Source organism: Protomyctophum bolini, assembly GCF_963924005.1.
Source record: "Protomyctophum bolini genome assembly, chromosome: 20".
NCBI classification, from domain to species: domain Eukaryota; kingdom Metazoa; phylum Chordata; class Actinopteri; order Myctophiformes; family Myctophidae; genus Protomyctophum; species Protomyctophum bolini.
In genome coordinates this window covers 28719157-28739715 of record NC_137881.1, presented here as the reverse complement: position 1 = coordinate 28739715, position 20559 = coordinate 28719157, and the positions used below count along the sequence as shown (strand labels likewise).

Here is a 20559-nt window from a genome sequence, read left to right as displayed (position 1 = left end):
ACCACTTTGCCATCGAACACTCAAACCTGGAATATTGGATTAATGGCCAAAGCAATCGATAACTTACACAGGACTAGTGTCTGTAAACACTAAACAGATTGCAGTCCTCACACATTGACCAGCTGATCCTGGAGCAATTGGTTACGACTGCATCCAATCAGATCAATTGATATAACCTGACCGGAAACACACGGTATACACTGTTTCCGATTGGCCCATCTCTTTGTCTCACTGGAGACTGTGATTCGGCTTCAGGAGTCGACGACACTTCAACGGATACAACTTGGTAATTGGATAAGCAATAAATCATCTCTACAACACCGTCATCCTATAACTGGTTGACAAACAATTAGCAGCGACCAATCATCAGCCTTCCTCCATGGCCGCGTCACAGCTGATGCGGGACAACGATGACGAGGACGTCCCCACCCATGTGGAGGTCACCGTGACGACGGCGACGACGACGGCCGGGCCCCCTTCTCCTCCTCCTCCACCCCGCCAGCTCGCCAACGGCACCCCGGTACGCCCCCCCTCCTCCCCCTCCTCCTCCTCCCCCACCCCCACCGGCGCCATCACGTCCCCGACGGTGGCCGCGCCGGGAGCCGGCGGTGACAAGCGCAGCGGCAATGGCGGCCGCGCCGACCTCCTCAAGCAGAACCGCCTGATCCGCTCGCTGCACCAGCAGCTCAGCCGCCACCGCGACTACATCAAGATCACGGTGCCCTCGGACTCCCCCTCGGGGGCGGCGGGGCGCGGCGAGCGCCTGCCCAACGAGTGGTGGAAGACGGGCGTGGCCTTCCTCTACGCGCTGTTCAACCTCTTCTTCACCACCGTCATCATCACGGTGGTGCACGAGCGCGTGCCCGACAAGTCGGTGAGCCCGCCGCTGCCCGACAAGTTCTTCGACTACGTGGACCGCGTGCCCTGGGCCTTCACGGTCACCGAGGTCAACGGGCTCATCCTGGTGGGGCTGTGGACCGTCCAGTGGCTCTTCCTGAAGCACAAGTAAGTACCAGCCGTGGTGGGATCGTCCACCTTTTTGACCTGAGATCAGATTCTAAAGAATGTCTTCTACATCCCGACGGTTTTTCTGAAAAAGCTATATGTTTCTATGTGTCAGTCGTTCTTCGGTTTTTCAAAAATGGCAGACCTACAAGCTCGTAGCGCGCCACTCGGTGGGCGCGCTATGAGCTTGTAGATCTGCTGTTTTTCAATAGCTAAAGCATAACGTGATGCTAACACCAAAATGGGTGCCCGCAGGTTACAGTTCTGTTCACATTGAGCTGTGTTACAATTCCAAACGTGCACACGCTTTAATTACTTCGGTCTATATGTTTAGCTTAGTTACTATAGTATTCAAATGTTATTGTTGTCTTTTTTTAATATATATATCCAATAACTAAATGCATTTCAAATTAAATAAAAAGGGTACTTTTCGGGGATTCCAATTCAAAAATAGCAAAAAAACACTACAACTTCAATTCCAATAATAGCAAAGAAATAGCTGATCTACAAGCTCAAAACGCGTCGCACTGCGACGCGTTTTGAGCTTGTAGATCAGCGATTTTTTTTTTTGCTGCTACGACAGTAATATGCAATGTGGCCCTCTGGAGCGAGTGTGGAAATATAGTGGCCCTCTCCCATCGTTCCAAGTTGCCCACCCCTGTGCTATAGGATCTACTGTAGGATGAGGAGTACTAGTACTAGTACAGTACAGTACTAGTACAGTAGGTACAGTAGCAGCACTGGAATCCAACGAGAAGCACGGTCGCACATCTCAAAAGATTCTACAGGCGCTGAACAAAAGATTACGTACAGAAACCTATAACCTCCCACGGGGGCAGTACACCTAAACCTAACCTTAACCTTAATGTCTAACCAATGACTAGTCTAAACTAAGTATGCACCCCAAAAAAAGCTGCACACTGATCTTTAGCTCCCAGGCACTTTATTTGCAGAGAGGAAATACAACGTTTACTTTCGAGACCCGTCTTTGTCGGGGTGCATACTTAGTTTAGACTAGTCATTGGTTAGACATTAAGGTTAAGGTTATAGGTTTAGGTGTGCTGCCCCCGTGGGAGGTTATAGGTTTAGGGTGAGGGTTTGAGATAGGTTGTATAGTTGTATAGGACTAATGACTGGTCTAAACCAATGACTAGTCTAAACCAAACTACTGTCTAAACTAAGTACTGCACCCGTCTTTGTCAGGTAGGGGTGCATACTTAGTTTGGCCTAGTCATTGGTTAGACATTAAGGTTAAGGTTAGGTTTAGGTGTGCTGCCCCCGTGGGAGGTTATAGGTTTAGGGTGCAGGGTTTGAGACAGGTTGTAGTTGTATAGGACTAATGACTGGTCTAAACCAATGACTAGTCTAAACCAAACTACTGTCTAAACTAAGTACTGCACCCACCGTCTTTGTCAGGTATGGAATACACAACAAAGTAGGCTTGTTACCGTATATACAACAGCATATAGGAACGAGTCAGTTTTATTCTCTGCAAATAAAGTTCCTGGGAGCTCATGATCAGTGTGCGGACTGACCTCCTTGTTGACAGTGGTAGTACTGTACTGTACTGTAGTGTACTGTACTGTACTGTACTGTACTGTACTGCTGCAGCTGTCCATTATTTCCTTGCGTTTTTTTTAACAAAATAAATTCTCTCTCTCTCTCTCTCTCTCTCTCAGGTCTATAATAGGTCGTAGATGCTTCTTCCTGATTGGTTCTCTGTACATGTATCGCTGTGTCACCATGTATGCCACAACTCTGCCTGTACCTGGAAAACACATGGTCTGCGCTCCCAAGGTACACACACGCACGGCACGCACACACACACACACACACACACACACACACACACACTACACCATGCACACACGGGTATGCACTTTACACAACATATTTAAATGCACGCGCGGCCGCGCACTCCACTTCGTAACCCACTTACTGCTCATAGTTCATTGAAGTTCATTTCTTTCGTGTATAATTTCCGACAAACTTTTCTCCAGAACTCCCCGGCGCTCTACGCGGTAAGTAACGGACAAAATAGATGAATTAAAACTGTCTGTGGAAGGACTAATCCTCCTGATAAAGATGCTTAGAGCACGCGGACCTTCTTGTAGCCTAGGTTGTTTACTGTGAGCACACAAAGCTGCAGAACAAGACCGGTTTTGTGTCAATAACGTCAGTGAAGGTCTGTGTGCTCTGCTTGTCTTGTCTTCTCCGCTGTCTTAGTTTCTATAACACCTTGATTTATACTATGTTGCACGCCGCACACATGAAAACAACTGAACTAAAAAAAAGCTCGGAATACGTCGCTCTGCGTTGCGTTGCGCCGCGTCACCTTAGATGAGCTCCGAGCTAATTCCACGCCAATTTCTGTTACCCAGTGTACAGTATACACCCCCTGGTTGTAAGTCAGTGTTTAACCACCGTTATGTTTTGTCTCTCTCTGTGTGTGTGTGTGTGTGTGTGTGTGTGTGTGTAGTTGTACAATGACTCTACAGGGAAGATCTGGAGGATATTGAAGTTGATCTCAGGAGGAGGTAAAAAAACGACCATCAATACCTATATACTGTATATATGTTCAGTTTGACAAGGCATTTTTTGGTTTAGAGACTAGTCATTGGTTTAGACCAGTCAATAGTCCTATACAACTACAACCTATCTCCAAACCCTCACCCTATAAACCTATAACCTCCCACGGGGCAGCACACCTAAACCTAACCTTAACCCATGTCTAAACCAATGACTAGTCTAAACTAAGTATGCACCCTGCTGCAATGTACCCTCAACAAACGACAAAATCTAATCCACCTGTCTGTCTGTCTGTCTCTCTGTCTCTCTCTCTGTGTGTCTCAGGTATGTCCTTGACAGGCACTCATCTGTTGTGTGGTGATTTTCTCTACAGTGGACACACTGTCATGTTGACCCTCTCCTACCTCTTCATCAAAGAGTGTGAGTACACACAGCGCCGTACACGCACACACAAACACACACGCACACACACACACACACACATCCACAACCTATGGAACGATCAGCACCGTCTTGTGCCCGCCCCCCCTTCCTATACAAACTACATTATAACGTCAAACTCCTGTCCTTTTTTTTTCCTGTTGACTGATATTGTCCTTCTAATACGTGAGGGGGGCCGTGTTCCACACAGAGATTCCAGACTAATATCTACGCAGTAGATATTAGTCGTTATTAGCGTTATTTTTTGGAGGGGGAAAAAAAAAAAATATGGAGATACAGAGTTTCTGCCTGACAGATTATCCAAATTTGAAAATGTAAATTGGATACATTTTCTGTCAGTCAATGGATGAATGTTTAGTATGGGACTTTGTTGTACCAGTGTAGAAGAACTGTTCTACTGTAGGACTGTTATGAATGTATAACAAGTAAGACGCGTTTTTTGTTAATTTCTATATATATATATTTTTTTTTTTCCTGCTGGGTCTCAAAAGGAAAGGAAAGGTACTATGTTTACCCAGGGTAACTGGACTAAGCTCAAGAACTTGTTTACAGCCAGGCCCTGCTCTCATAGAACATTTCATGGTAGGGGTTCAATGCCTTGCTCAAAGGGCACTTCAGCGGTGGTCATTTTAACGTGCCGGTCCGGGGATAAGAACTAGCGACCTTTCCGATATCAAGACCGCTCCGCAAACCGTTCGGCCACCGCTGCCCCAAATAGTAAAGGCTCACTGGTGTTCGCAACTATAGTTTTTTATTAATCAGCGTGTTTTGTCTTGCAGACTCCCCACCATGGATGCGTTGGTACCATTGGCTGTGTTGGTTGCTAAGCGCCACGGGAGTGCTCTGTATCCTGATTGGTCACGAGCACTACAGCATCGACGTCATCATTGGCTACTTCGTCACCACCAGGATATTCTGGTGGTACCACACCATGGCAAACACACATGTGGGTGCAAGCACACACACACACACACACACACACACACACACACACACACATATACAAGTGTAACAATCGCCCTCTTCACAGCAAGGCAAATGATTAACTAAGGAATAAATCGTGGGGTTTACTCTGAACACTTTATGTAGGGGTGCTCAAAAGTTGTAATTGACGAAATCACAGGCAAAACAGAACACTTCACAATGACGTCTCTCCCTGTCTCTTTCCCTACTAAACAAAATAAACAAACAAGAAAACAAACTTAAACCAACAGTCAGTAATTACATTCAATCACCCCCACACCCGCCCCAAACCAGTCCCAAAGTCAGCGGAACGCAACTGAACGCTTCGAATTAAACAAATAAGACCGCGTCCGTCCTCCTCTTCCAACGAGGCGCGCGCGTGCACGCACAGCAGTTTAATCCAACGCAATGAACGCAATGCGTGGGGTACCCCTTAGTATTCACAATCCTCCAAGAACACTTTGGAATGATCTCACCGGGTCGCAGCAGCTCTGTTAGACTCCAACCGCCGGCAGGCACAATCCCGATTCCAACGCCGATCCCCGACGACAACACCAAGCGCGAAGCTTTACCCGACGGGGCACGGCTGTTCTTCAATTGTTACGGCTGCCAGATAAATACGTTTAAACTTTAATGACGGTTCGAACGCTATCTGGCGCCTGGAGCTCCTCTTTTCTCCTCCCTGTAGGCCCTACACCCTGTTTGTTTGGGGAGATGCCTCCCGTGTGTCACTTCCTCCCTTAGTAAACTTGGGTGTGGTGTCAATCAGTCACTGACACCTGTCAATCACCCTAGTACCAGACCCGTTACCTTTCATATACAAATAGGAAAGAATAAGACTCTCACAGTTACATAGCTCTTTTTGAAAATAAATAACATGCACAGAAAATAAAGCCGAACGACATTAATAGTGTGCTTTTGTCACACAAGCTTGCAACGTGTCACATCACGGCATGTTGTGTGAGCTAGATCTGCTATTTTGCTATTTAAAAAAAATATATATATAGTATAATTTTAATTTTGAGCGTTTAAAGGGTTTGAAGGGTTAAAACATGCATTTCTAAAATGTGATTTCAAACTCGGCAAACATTTCCCACAGGAAATGCATGTACTGTATTTAAACAAAATCATATTCCCACCAGACCATAGAAATGAATCACCAGAGGGTGATATCAAAAGCAGAGGCGTGGATTTACCCGTATAATATCCCCACCACCAAAATACACACACAGTACAGTCCTATACTGTAGCACTACTATTAATACACACAGTAGTATTATCACATTATAATCATTATCACTGCTCTCTAGTGGATGAAACATGCTATTGAACATTGGAACACAACTGTGGCGCGTGTGTGTGTGACATTATTAAACCCCCCTGTTTTTCCCTCTCTCGTTTTATTATCATTCTTTGGTCCAGGCACTGCAAGAGGCGCCCAACAACTACCTGTCGAGGACCTGGTGGAACCCCGTGTTCAACTTCCTGGAGCGGAACGTCACCACGAGCGTTCCCGTGGTCTTCTCCTGGCCCGTGTCCCTGCCCCACTGCTGCACGCAGAGATACAGCATGGTGGGAGGAGGGGGCCGAGACGAATGACCCCACCCACCCACCCACCGACCGCACAGTTAGGGAGGGAGGGATAGTATAGCCACAACATCGTGCCCCGCCGTCACATGAGGCGTTGGGGGTGCTTGGGAATTCGGCAAATCTACGACGAGCTCGGAATGTGTTTTGTTTTGCGAGGTCCGTCCGTCCGTCCGTCCACGACGTGTTGTGAGCTTTTATATAGCTGGATGATCGGAGATCTCTCCCCGCCGCCCGAACCCCTTTTTGGTGACGTCCGAATTCAATGTAGGGGCTGGAACTGTTTTCTAAAAAAGCTATGTTTCTGTGTCATCATGTCGTTTTTCAAAAAATAGCAGACCTACAAGCTCGTAGCGCGCTATGAGCTTGTAGATCTGCTATTTGCCGTTTTGGAATTCTTGCGCATAAGTTCCCTGGCTCGGCTTACAAAATAAGGTACAGAAAAGAAGAAAAAATAAGAGGCCAGACAGAAAATATACCCTATAATTGTAAAATATCTAAAGAAATATAGATATAATAATAATATTAAACAAAAATACTGTACCAAATGATCTATTCGATATTTACATTCCATTTCAAGTATGTATCCGTTGTTTCCCTATAGACCCTACGTTGAGTTTGGATGTGCCCAGTTGTTTCGGTATAGGCAGAGATCACCAATCGTCTGGCTATACGCTACGCTAAACCGAGAGAGAGAGGGAGGGATCGGGAAGAGAGAGAGAGAGAGAGAGAGAAGGCGGGAGACACCAAAACAGTGCCTGTCCTTTGATCCAGCCACTAAACCTAGCTACCTCCTGACTGTCAAACCTCCTGTAAACTGTAAGCTAGGAGATGGGGACGACGAGGACAAAGACAATATTTGGGACAATGGTGCTTTTTTGTTTCCGTCCATATTACCCCGGGGGGCCTCCGTACGTACACGCCTGATCTTATTCTCGGCTGGTCTGGCGGCTTCGCCGCTGGCGAAAATAAACGGATCTGTAAGCTCACAAAAGCGTGGCTGGCGTTAAATAAATTAGCCATTAAGAGACGGAGGTCTGGGGTTCCGACCGACTGATGGATGTATGAAGGGAGCGCGAAAAGAAGGGAGGAAAGATGCAAACGGAGGAGGAGGAGGAGGAGACGAGAGGTGACGTTATACTTCCTCCGTGGAGCGAGGAGGAATGAGTCTGAATGAACGGGGTGAGAAGACGCGGAGGGAGGAGAAAGAAGAACGACAATAGTTTGTTTTGCTTTGCGACATTTAACCCATTCTGACCTGAGATCAGATTCATACAAGGTTTCCACTGGACACACACTGGTCTGATTAACCCATTCTGACCTGAGATCAGATTCTAAAAATGTCAGTCGTTCTTTGATTTTTCAAAAATAGCAGACCTACAAGCTCTTAGCGCGCCACTCGGTGGCGCGCTATGAGCTTGTAGATCTCCTATTTTTCAATAGCTAAAGCATAACATGATGCTAACACCAAAATGGGTTCCCGGCCAGAATGGGTTAAAGTTGGCCGAATGTCAGCCAATGAGAGTGCCTTATACTTCTGCTTTTGACCAGTAGGAAACCGAGGAATGCCTGATTTTTTTTGTTGGACCAGTCGAAACACCCTTGACTCCGTCCCATCCGAAACCACCGCCCTATGACAAACGCCCCTCATGTCCGTGTTTGCGTTATTAGCCAATAGAAAACTTCCTCCCGTCTCGCGTCGTCCCACTATAGTGTGCGACTGTGCATGCGCGCACGTGCGCAAATAAGGGACAAGTGCGCTCACGTCCCTGTTCACATGTAAAAGTTTACAAACGCTGTCCTGCGGAGGCTGAAAAAGCTCAGTCTTTTCAGAGACGAAAAAAAAACACACCCTGTCTGTCACACAGGGACACAACGACACTGTCCTATGTCCTAATGGCCGCTAATCCAAATATTAGGACCAATTCACTGTTCATGCTGTTAAATTATATTATAGTTGTGCACGAGGACGCTTTACTTACGCACACCAATGTCCTCGTAGCTGGTGCCTGAATAAACTGGAGTGGAAATCGTGAAAGCACAAGAAAGTGACCGCACTCGCTGACCGCACATTGTGCTATCAGTCTGTGCGGCCACTTTCTTGTTCATTCAAGATTTCCCCACTCCATATTGTGTATAGTTGACATGTCGTCTATGTGTTGAAAACATGATAGGTTCCACCTTCATATTTGTCTGGGTCTCATGTTGCGAATTAATGTTGACTTTGTTTTTTTCCGTGACAGACATATTTGGCATCCACCTTGAATGCATATACCCGAGGTGGATGGATCTGTAGAAGCTGCGTTTGGTAATATTTACCTGTGGTTGAAACCACAATGTCTTCCTGTTAAAGTTACTGGTCTCGCGTGGCCAGACAATTATTCCTACAATCTCCGAATGCTGCTGAAAGTCTGAAACTATACACCTCCCGAAGTCCGAGCAAGGAAGCTGGCATTTCCGTTCTCCATTTTTAACCCATTTTGGACAGAGGCTTCTAAATCCTAAGGACCCCCAGAATTATCTCTATTGGGCCACGGACCCCCATATCAAGATATGTAGTTCCAGGTACCCCCCCAGAAGCAAATATTTAAAAGTTAAAAATGTTCGCTCTGAAATATATATTCAAAGATTTGCAAAAATCTAAAATAGCAGACCTACAAGCTCGTAGCGCTCCACTCGGTAGCGCGCTATGAGCTTGTAGATCTGCTATTTTTCAATAGCTAAATTATAACATAATGTTTAAGACACCAAAAGGGGTTCCCACCCAAAATGGGTTAAAATATCTTTACATACATTTTTTTCATATCCATGTCTGCTAAGCTGCAAGCTATTATGCGTAGATTATTTGATTTATATCGGGATACATTTGCACGACTGTAAAGACGAAGCGGAAATTGCAGGGAGGCAACAGTCTGGCCATGCAAGACTATCGAGTTACTGACTACCCATCCATTGTTTATATTATTGGTGATGTTAAAATGATCCCTGGCTAATAACACTCATATGCCTTAATGCATTATACTTGCCCTCTATAACTATAATAACACATTTAAAACACTTTATATAGATATATACACTGTATAATATTTTGTATATCTTCACTTCACTCAATAGGGTAAACTCCTGTCGCAAGTTGATGATGTAATTTGGACATGGATTGGGCTAATAAAATGTATTTCAAATATTGCTATGATGCTGGGAAGTATTAAGAAGTTCATTAGCTCATTAGCTCGTTTATTAGCTCATTATTAGCAAGTTAATGGGCAAATAACATCAACTTGCTGTGGGTGTGCCGCCTATTGAGTGAAAAACTGACTATTTCTAAGATAAATACAATATTTAAGGTGTTTAATTTTTTTTTATATATAGAGTGCAAATATAATGTTTTAAGGCATAAGTCTTATTAACCAAGGATCCATTGGACTTGAATAACAAATTGCCATAACCATGTTTTTCTATAATAAAAGACTTATTTTGAATTAGGAAACAACTGGCTACATACTGTATGATTCACGAAGAACATCACAAATGTCTGACCTTCTGTTTTCGGGTCAGGTTGGAATCTGTTGAAGTTAAATCAGTGTCACTGATTCAAAGTAGGGAACTTTAAAAATCACATGGTTTAATAATGAATAATGAATTGCATTTTTATAGCGCTTTTCCAAGTGCTCAAAGCGCTTTACAACGGTTCATACATTGAGAGGCACGTAGCTGACCATTTGGTTGCCCTACTCGTAGGATATTTGTGGTGGAATCCATGAAATCACAGACATTTAAGGCAATAGCCTAAACAAGTTCCTCTGAATAAAGAGCAACAACAAGTGAAGAAGAGCTGGCCGGTTCTCAAACATATTCATGTCAAACTCAAGGATCCTAGAATGGGTTGCACACACCAAGAACTCATTTTCAACAGATTTATTTTCTACATATTAGGACTAGACATTTCGGCTATCCAGCCTTCATCCAGCATCCACACTGTACTGATGAAGATATCATCAATTCCTGTCATAGCCGAAACGTCTGAAAATAAATCTGTTGAAAATGAGTTCTTGGTGTGTGCGACAGTGCGACCCTTCTCCTATTCTATGTTTAAAAAGAATGTTTTAAACTGTGTGGTCACAAGAAAATTATCTAAATTCAAGGATTCTCAAATTGATGTATTTGCCCATGGACCCTATTCAATTTTTTTTTGTGATTTTTTTTTTTCAAGATTTTTCTCTTTCCAAAAATAGCCACTCTACAAGCTCTCTCAATTTGTGAGTATACATTTCCACATTTTTCAATGATCAGATTTCTCCGATCTCACAAGTCACGTGATAAATAACTGGTTACATTGTGCCCCATTTTGCTGGGGACCCTCTGGAACCCGTTAGAGGGGTCCCCTGAACCCACTTTGAGAACCACTGAAAGTAGAGGATCTCATCAGCTGCTCTCTGCTGCCATCTACTGGTAACTGAAGGACAGTAGCTCAACAGACCACCCATTAACCCATTACATGTTTCACACTGCCAATTTACTTTTGTGGTCATTCCTGTACTATTCGTTGCCATTTCAGCATAGTAACTTTTTCAAAATAAAATATATATTTTTACAGGATTTTATTTTTTATTTTCCTGAAAGAGCATGAATATTCATTTACACTGTAACAGGGGGGACAAATGTTGGACATAATTTTATGCTAAAGATGGCCATTACTCCTCATGTAATGAAGAATATGGTATCACATTGTTAACACAGAGTACGATTTTAATATTCATCAACAATATTTTCTGAATTATTAAAACGTAAGAAGGGGACATGTTATATGCTTTACCACATCATGCAACCTAAAACATTGATAAATGGCAAATTAAACTGAGATACTTCAAAAATGCATTAACAGGTGGATTTTCAGTGTAACAGGGGGCAAGTCAGGGACAAAGTTGATTTCAAGATTTTAACATTTGGTGAGAAGCATTAGAACTATACTATGTAATAATTCAATGTTTTTATTTTGACCATTTTAGCATATCTCTACTCAAATCAAAGGGATTATTTTATATTTATTTCACTCTGAGGTACAAATATATATTTTAATGCGGAGAAAACCTTTAATAGTATAAGATGAGCTTTTTAGAATTAGTGTTTTTGCTGTATTATGACCTGGGAACACAAATGGCACTGAATACTATAGGAATGACCATAAAATGTTTTCAAAAATAACTACAAGTTCACAACCCGTCCAGATGCGACCGTGTTGACGTGTTGTGCAGCTTGTAGATCTTCTATTTTTGAATGGTCAAAGCATACAATAGGGCTTTAATCAATATATAAATCATAGTAATTATGCACGTATATGAGTCAACATGCACCCTGACATTCGGCATGGCAGAGGAAGATAAACATGACATGATAGAGGAAATGTCCTCACCAAGCTATTTAATAACAGCATGGATAGACCAGAGGTAGATTCAAGGACTGACTAGAATTGATGGCAGAGGGGCCCCATAATGATATTCTATAGGACGTACAAGTAGTAGCACAAGTAATGAATAATAAGCAGTCCTTTTTTCTGGTGACTGATATTGTCCTTCTAATACGTGAGGGGCCCGTGTTTTTTCATTTACTGTTTTCATTTATTTTTAATAATTATTTTAGATTTTTTTTTCTCTCCTCCATCCTGCCTCCTGCAGGATCTTCTTTTCCAAAACAACTATTTCAAATAAATGAAAAAAACGAATATTGTTTTTGATGAATCTAACATTAAAATTCAGTAACTCACTAATCCAGTGATTAGTTATTTTAAGCTCCCTTCCTATACAAATCCATTGTATATAGGAAGGGAGCTTAAAATAACTAATTACTGAATCGAGCATCTTAAAAACTGTCTTGGGTGTTCACATAAGCCCCGAGTAGACGATAAAATAAGCAAAAGTTTTTTTTTTTGTAAGTGAAAAATATCCCTTTAACACTCGCTTCAGAAACTGATATGTTCCTTGACATCCTTGATGTGCTTCATCATGTCGGCGATCTGCTCCCCCTGCTTTCTGAGGTGGTCCTGGACGATCTTCCTCTCCCGCGCGTCAAGGACGGTCTCGGCCGCGGCGGTCATGGCACTCGTGTCCTCCCGTCTCCTCCGGTACTCCATCTTGGCGTGCAGCTGTTTGACGCCACCGTCCAGGAGACTCAGCTTCTCAGCGGTGGACTGCAGCTCCTTCCGCATCTCCCTGTCGCCGTCCGACAGCACGGGCAGCCGCCGGTGCAGGCGGACCAGCAGCCGCCTCACGCGGCCCGCGATGGCCTCCTGGCGGCCCTTGCCGTCTCTGTATTTGTCCGCCAGCCTCTCGGCCTCCTCCCCCAGGCTCTTCCTGTCCTCCGCGCACAGAGCCACGTCCTCCCGCTGCTTGTCGCTCTGGGCCGTCAACAGTCCCACCCGCCTCCGCAGCGCCTCGCGCGCCGCGTCCTGCTTGAGGATGTACTCCTCCCGGAAGACCCACGTGGCGCGACCGAGGAGCTCCAGGCACTCGGCGGGCCGGGGCGGGGGCGACGTCGTGTCCTTGTCGTCGCCCCGGCCCGCCTTCAGAACCAGGGGGTTGCTGGAGCCGCGCGCCAGGATGTCGCGGACGTGCTGCTCCGTCGTCGAGCCGCCTCGGGCCGGGCCGGGCCGTGGTGCCGCCGCGGCGTCCGAACGGGAGCACAGCAAGGGGGGAGAGGGCGGACGGACGGAGCTCAGCATGAGGGGCAACAGCAGACACTCGTACGCGCTGGTGACGCAGACCATGGCGGTGCCCATGAGGGACAGGTCCGACACGACCGAGAAGCCGCGCACCGGCGCCGGCGGAACGCTACCGAGAGGCCGGGTGCAGAGGACGTGCTCCACGACTGCCGCGGGCAGCTCCCGGAGACCGTCTTCGTCCTCCTTCTCGGCCGACCGGAGGAACCCTCGGAGCCTGTCGAACCAGGCGAGGCCCACGCTGTGGACGCCGGCGTCGTGGGTGCAGTGGTACCCGTGCGGGTGCAGGGGGTCTCTGTGAAGTCTGACGGGGCACGTGAAGTGACAGGACACCTCCTCCTGGGAATAATCCTCGTCCACCCCGGTGGTACTAGCCAGCTTGAGGGCGAGCTCCAGCTCGAGGCACTCGAACACGTAGAGAGACGGCGGCGGCGGCGGCGCCTGGAAGCACCGGGCGGTCTGCAGCCACTCCTCCACTGGCCGAGTCTCTTCCTCGTCGTCGTCGTCCACCTCCAGGACGACGCAGTGATAAAGCGTCCCCGATTCCGTGGCGATGACCAGGACGTTGGGCACGCAGGGCAGGCAGAGGACGGCGCAGGCGTCGGAGCCGTAGTTGTTCTCATCCGCGGGGTACATGGGCAGAGGCCCCGCGGGCCTGCTGAGGTTCATACCGCCGCGCGATGCCAGGTCGGCATAGCTCAGGTACGTCTCTCCGTTCCCGTAGAGGACGTACAGGGGATGGACGAGCATGTCTTCGGAGCGCCGACGACCCCGAGCGGGCCGTCGGGGAACACTCGACGCCGGCCCGAAGTCGAACGCCACCGCTGTCTCGCCGAGAGAAGCGGCGTAGGAACACTTCGCCCGGACGCCTGCACTGTAGTCCTCGTCCGACTGGGAGAGGTGCAGAACCTTAGCCGGGAGCCGGGGAGACTTCAGGCTGTAGAACCTGACGGTGTTGTCCGAGACGAGCAGTGCCAGATGCGGCTCCTCCGTCTCGCTGGGGTACCAGGCCGCCTGCCACAGGCTCACGTGAGACGCCGAGCCGGTGAAGCACTCGGCCGCCACGGGGACGGTCTTGCAGTTGACCGTGGCCCGTCCGTCTTCGAACTCGGACCGGCTGACCCGGCGCTGGGGGAGCTCCAGCACGGTGGCGCCCCGCCGGCCGACGAGCGCGACGTAGCGCTGCGTCGGACTCAGCAGAACCTGGCGGACTCGGAAGCGGGGCGGGTCGATGCACAGCAGGGTCTGGTGCCGGTGAGTCCGAACGCCTGCACCCCGGCTCCCCTCCTCCTCCTCCTCCTCCTCCTCGAGGTTGAGTTGTCTCAGGTTGGTGGTGTAAAACGCACATATCGTGTCATCCCAAATAAACAAGTCCCCGTTCAGACTGAACATGAGGTCCCTCGTCATGCCGCCGGAGGACCCTTTGTCGCTGGCGCTGCAGGGCTCGGAGGCGTGGTTCACTCGCAGCTTGTCGAAGATGGGGTGCCTCGGCAGCTCGCGCTGCCATCGCTGCTGCTGCCCGGCAAATGCTGCCGCCATCTCATCCGGGGTTTGGTTGCAGAGTGTGTGGTCTGGCTGACGTGCTGTTTTGTCAAGCGGAGGTTGTGACGTCACATGTCCGATGTCACAGTAATGACATCATAGGTGGATGGGATCACTGGGATTGGGATCACTTTGATGTAATACTAACTGTACAGTTTAGTTCAGTTTACATTTCATTTCAAGTGTTATTGTCTCCACCAGGCCGAAGGCATGGGGAGAGAGTATGTTCTGCACTCTGTCCATGTGTCTGTCCGTCCGTCTGTGTACAGCTAATCTCCGGTACCGTTAACCCGGTCGATGCCAAATTCTGCACACACACTCCCTAGATGCCAACACATTTTCCAGAACGGCCTGTTATAGCGCCACCAGGAGGCCGACATTTTTGGAAAATACTCCTCCAGATTCTGTCCAAAAATCCCGCAAATCGTTACACACTAATACACAGTATCTCTATAGTCATGTATTCAAGACGGATCTGTCCGATAATTCATATTCCATCCTAATTGGCTAACAAGTTGGCTTTCAAAGTTTGCAGGATCAAATCATGAACGCAGTGTGCAATTTACGTGAAATCTTTCACAGACTTTCCTACTATAGGCTGAGGAATATATCTAGGTGGATTTTTGCAAAACACATTTTTGGAACAAAAGCTTGCCTCAAATCATCTAATTGCCATCCAAGGCGTAAGAAGAAATGACACTCTTTTCACATGGGCCTATTATAGCGCCACCAGGAGGCCACAACCTGCCCTGCCCTGGTGGAGACCTGTGCCCCGAGGAGCACTTTATCTAGTTCGAGTTAATTTCAACAATAGGCCTATTTAATTTTGCAAAGGACATGAGACATACTATTATAGAGTAAATTCAATATATGATTCAATAGAGCACCGCACCGAAGTCTGACGTCAATATCGGCAGTCCACAGGTTCATGTACTTTTTATTTGCAACCCCCCATAGGGAGATTTTAGATCGCCACAAGAACTGTTTGAAAAATAAACAAATCATCCCGGTTTCATTATGGTTATGAAGAAACAATTAACTGTCTGAGAGTTGTTATGTTACTGCTGCTGCTGAATTAGTTATATTTTTGCTAGAAACAGACGACAGCATCAAATATGACTGACTGACTGCCGTAAACGATACAGAGACACCTCCCTGACAATATCGCCGAAACAGTTTGTTTATGTTTGGACCACAATTCTTATATGAGAAGATTTTAAGATGACCCCATGCTATTCTCCCTGAGAGAAACACTTCCAGGGGATGAACCAGGGGATGAGCGAGTGTCAATGACGTCAGCGTCAGGACTTCGGCACTGTATAAAATATAGATCACCTGTTGCCAGCGACCCGACTACGGATAAGCGGTTGAAGATGGATGAATTGGACCATAGGATTGGACCTCTTGCTCTGCCTCCACAGAGAAAACATAATCCCACACTAGCCAATCACAGATCGCTCTCTCCGGGCCATAGGACGTAGTGTGGACCAGAGTAATCTAGTAAGAGTGGTGTCACGCTTTGATCTCGCCGCAAAGCGGGTGCCTATGGACGATAGTTCCAAACATTGCTCCTATGGCTGGAACTATTCCATTGAGATAGAATGAGCACTTCCGCATTCCATTGTTACAATGAGAGTCAACGGGAGCGTCGTTACTGTTTTATTAGATCACTCTGGTGTGGACCGACACGCTTGAAAATGTGCAGATCCGGTCAAGAAGAACGGACACAGAATCCTGTTTGCGTGCATTATATGTGCGTAGAAATGACCGGATACAGTAGGCGGATCTTAGACCGGTTTTGAGTGCTGAACAGCAAATGGAGGTTAGGGCAGAGGACGAAGTCACAGACAGTGCGGAAAGCCTGGTGACGTGCTGGGGTTAGTAACCGCCCAGTCCAGTTCCACACACACACACACAGGTCTGTGGGTTCGCTTGTCAACTTGTCATACATGTAATAATTCGTCTCTATTGACTTCAGAGACAGACACACTCTCTTCAAAAACGCCGGTCTTCGCTGTCCCGCCGTGCTGCTGAATCGGTTTTGGACGGGGAAGAAAAGTCATGGCTGTATACTTTTATGAATGCATGAAGTCCACGTTTGTTTGTTTTCTGTGAGGATTATTGGTTGTTCCTATCATCATCATCAAACATGAGAAGCAGAAGTAACTCAGGCGTGAAACTCGACAACTATGCTCGCATTGTTCATCAAACCATCCTGCAATACCAAGTGAGTGTTGTTGTTGTTGTATGTTGTGTGTGTGCGTGTGCGTGCGTGCGTGAGAGAGACCTTTTTTGTTGACAGTTGAAAGTGTAGAACATGGTAGCTGTTCAACCGTTAACCGTTGCAACTTGCAACTTTACACACACACACACACACACACACACACACACACACACACACACAGTCACAGTCACACGCACGTGCACACGCACGCACGTGTTATAAGTATCATTGCTGTATGTGTATAGCTTTAATAAATATATTACTGTAGCCTAGTAGGTTTCAGTAGCTTTCATGTCACAATATGGTTCAGTTGGTTACATATTTATTTGCTGCGGCTGCTGCCTCATGTTAGCACACACACACGCACACACACACACACACACACACACACACACACACACACACACACACACACACACACACCCACTTCACATTCCATGTCATTCATCCTTCTGCAGCTGAATAAGACACACACACACACACACACACACACACACAGACACGACACGACACACACACACACACACACTGGACTGGACAGCACAGCAGTTACATGAACCCAGCAGACTAGAATAGCTTCCTTCCTGGTCATTTCCAAGTACAGCACTGATCTGACAGTAGCTGGATATATATAAGCCTGAATCTCTCCATCTGTCTGACAGTTGTAATGAGAGCAGATGCCGTTAAATGCATGGGGGTGCAAAGTTAACAGAACTCTAACTAATTGATTGATTAATTTGATTGGTTTATCAGACAAATTAATTTAGATTTGATTGAAATGAAAAATCTATCTGAAACTTTTGTCGACTCATTGATAAATAAATGCGTATAAAAATATATATTAAACAATGAACAAATTACACTTCTGTTTCTCCTGTCAATCAAAAAAGTAGTAGTAGAATAATCGATAGTAGCAGCCCTATATAGTCTTATACTGCACCATGCAAAAATGTAAACGAGACGACAACTGTTCTGATCCTGCATTCTGGTCTAAGCATTGGACTTGACTCAATTCTCTGGGACGTAGAACTAGAAACATGTTTCTAGTTTGTTTGGACCACTAGTAAGAACATCTCGCAAAAGGACGCCACGTACTTCTCAGTGGATGTTTGAATCAGATCCCTCAGCCACTGACAGTCAAATCCTGAGTGGTGACTCTGAAAATGTACACCTATATCGGAGTCGGATTTATCGGATTTAACATTATTCTTCCGACAAAACATGCGAGATGATCAGATGATTCATATAAGTAGTGTTGTCAATTATCACTATCAGTCCGTGTGAGGTTACGATATACAGCTGTTCAAGTTGTTCAATGTCTGTGGTTCGATTCTGGCCGTAACCCTTATGTTTCTCCTCTGCTTCCTGTCTCTACACTGTCTTGTGTTGTGTGAAATAAAGCCACAACTGCCCTAAAGTAATCTTTAAAAGATGCTAGTGCAATCTAGTGACGTGTCTACCTAGAATAGAGTTAGAACTGAGTTTACAGCCAATTTCAGGAATCACCGGCTGCTTAGTTAAAAATGTGTCAGCGTTGTGCAAAACTGCAAATCATGTATTTACATGTTTCAATGAAACGGGGGCAGTCGTCACAGAAGCACAAACGACGCAACTCGCTTTAACTGTTTGTACATACAGTAGGTGAATTTATATGTACGGCCCCAATGCTTTAAATAGACTCAGAGAAAATCAATCGGTGTGCACTGCGGCGGTTGCTTGCTTACAGTATGTGACCTCACTAGCTTGTTTAATCACATCTGTCTGTGAGGATAGCTAGTTTGATGTCGAAACGCAAAGTCAGCTTCTGCTGTGCCCTTTCAACTGTCATTCAGTTGTAAAGATGTAGCCTAAGCAAGTTGTGAACGACGCAAGTTGAGTTCTATAATAAATCCAACAATGGCTATCAAATTAAAAATGTATTATACACAGGGCAGCAGGCTTTGTTTTTGATTGGGGGAGGTATTTTAGTGTTTGGTACAGTACATCGAATGCAGACATGCAGTGGTGGATCAGCTGAGAGGCCGACTGTGTTGTGACCTATACTGTATAGTCAGACGGATTTCAAGCTAAAACTGTAGCCATGTTAGCCCCTATGTAAAGAAATCAGTAAAATATATACAGAGAAATCCCTGCCAGTGATGTCACCGGCATATACTGTATGTTTTGCCGCTATCCTTCCACATCCCCACCCCTAGACAGTGAGTACAGTGGACGGAACTATTAGATGGAAATTAGTGGAGGCACTTCTATGGCCTCCTAAGCCTTCTGGCAGTGTGGTGCACACACAATACATTTGGCACTGATGATGCATATTTCTAGCAGCTTGGCAAGATTACCTCCAGATACACAGACAGACACTCTTCTTATTAATAGACGGCTATATAGACTCCTGCAGAACCAGGAGAACGCTGGGAATTGGGATTGGGAACCTGTTTTGGTGTTTTTAACTAAGCATTATTTTACCACCGAGTGGCGCGCTATACGAGCAATTACAAAATTGTGAAAATGTGGCACAAGTCTTTGAATATATATTCTCTCGGAAGACTTTTTTATTTATTTCGACGTCAGTTCTAAATGGGTTAAGAACACAATGCGGGAAATTGCAACATTGTAGCCTTTTGTCTTTCAGGTAATAAAACGCCTCACAAACTAAACTAAACATATTTCTCATCTCCTACTGTCCTAAGTGTACACAGTATACATGATGGTTCCCTGGCGTGCTGCACTGCTAACTTAACACCTCTCCATCTGTCCTGCTGTGAGGAGATTAAACCACGGCACTGTGTCTCCAATCCAGACAAACTCAACCCCTGTTATGTCATAACAGCAGGCAGCAAGGGATTATAATGAATCGCGTCACTCTGTTTAGGTTCACACACACGCACGCACACGCACACACACACACACACACACACACACACACACACACACACACACACACACACACACACACACACACACACACACACACACACACGGTTGGGGTGGAAATCCTAATTGCTTAATCTCAGATTGTTGTTCAGATCACACGTTTCAAGAACATTTTACAGGGTTACTGTGTGTTTTAATTCTGTCTATAGGAGACTAGGACCCAGTACCAGTGTGTGTTTTAGGACCCAGTAACAGGGTTTTGTGTGTGTTTTAGGACCCAGTAACAGGGTTTTCTGTGTGTGTTTTAGGACCCAGTAACAGGGTTTTCTGTGTGTGTTTTAGGACCCAGTAACAGGGCTACTACCAGCCAGTCCGGAGCAGCCTGACGCCTGGGTCAGAGACAACGTGTACAGCATCCTGTCAGTCTGGGCTCTCAGTCTGGCTTACAGGAAGAACGCTGATCGAGATGAGGACAAGGCCAAGGCCTACGAACTGGAGCAGGTATAGGCCCTGTGTGTGTGTGTGTGTGTGTGTGTGTGTGTGTGTGTGTGTGTGCGTGTGTGTGTGTGTGTGTGTGTGTGTGTGTGTGTGTGTGTGTGTGTGTGTGTGTGTGTGTGTGTGTGTGTGTGTGTGCGTGCACAAGGGAGTGAGTGAATGTGCGTTCGCACAACAAGCACATGTAGAG

The 20559-nt window shown here is 46.2% G+C and overlaps 3 protein-coding genes across 8 annotated transcripts in view; 2 read left to right on the top strand and 1 right to left on the bottom strand.

The window, feature by feature from the left end:
• Window positions 1-379: 379 nt before the first annotated feature.
• LOC308335305 (phosphatidylcholine:ceramide cholinephosphotransferase 2-like) lies at window positions 380-6615 on the top strand (the record flags this gene model as incomplete). Its single annotated transcript, XM_080792321.1, has 6 exons — window positions 380-1005; window positions 2685-2802; window positions 3485-3542; window positions 3859-3954; window positions 4755-4921; window positions 6361-6615. 6 exons carry the CDS (start codon window positions 380-382, stop codon window positions 6535-6537), a joined length of 1242 nt encoding a protein of 413 aa, XP_080648447.1. The 3' UTR covers window positions 6538-6615.
• A 5866-nt stretch (window positions 6616-12481) lies between these two features.
• LOC308335304 (nucleoporin 88-like) lies at window positions 12482-14776 on the bottom strand (the record flags this gene model as incomplete). The annotated part of the gene is made up of 1 exon (XM_080792320.1): window positions 12482-14776. One exon carries the CDS (start codon window positions 14774-14776, stop codon window positions 12482-12484), a length of 2295 nt encoding a protein of 764 aa, XP_080648446.1.
• Window positions 14777-16698: 1922 nt separating this feature from the next.
• phka1a (phosphorylase kinase, alpha 1a (muscle)) overlaps window positions 16699-20559 on the top strand; it is a 292774-nt gene continuing 288913 nt past the window's right edge. For all 6 annotated transcript variants that reach the window (XR_013966046.1, XR_013966047.1, XM_080792630.1 and 3 more), the window contains exons 1-2: window positions 16699-17006; window positions 20217-20375. Coding sequence is in view for 4 of the 6 variants with exons in the window: in XM_080792630.1 (XP_080648756.1) it covers window positions 16929-17006; window positions 20217-20375 (237 nt within the window). In the remaining 2 variants the exon portion in view is untranslated. The remainder of the gene's footprint in view (window positions 17007-20216; window positions 20376-20559) is intronic.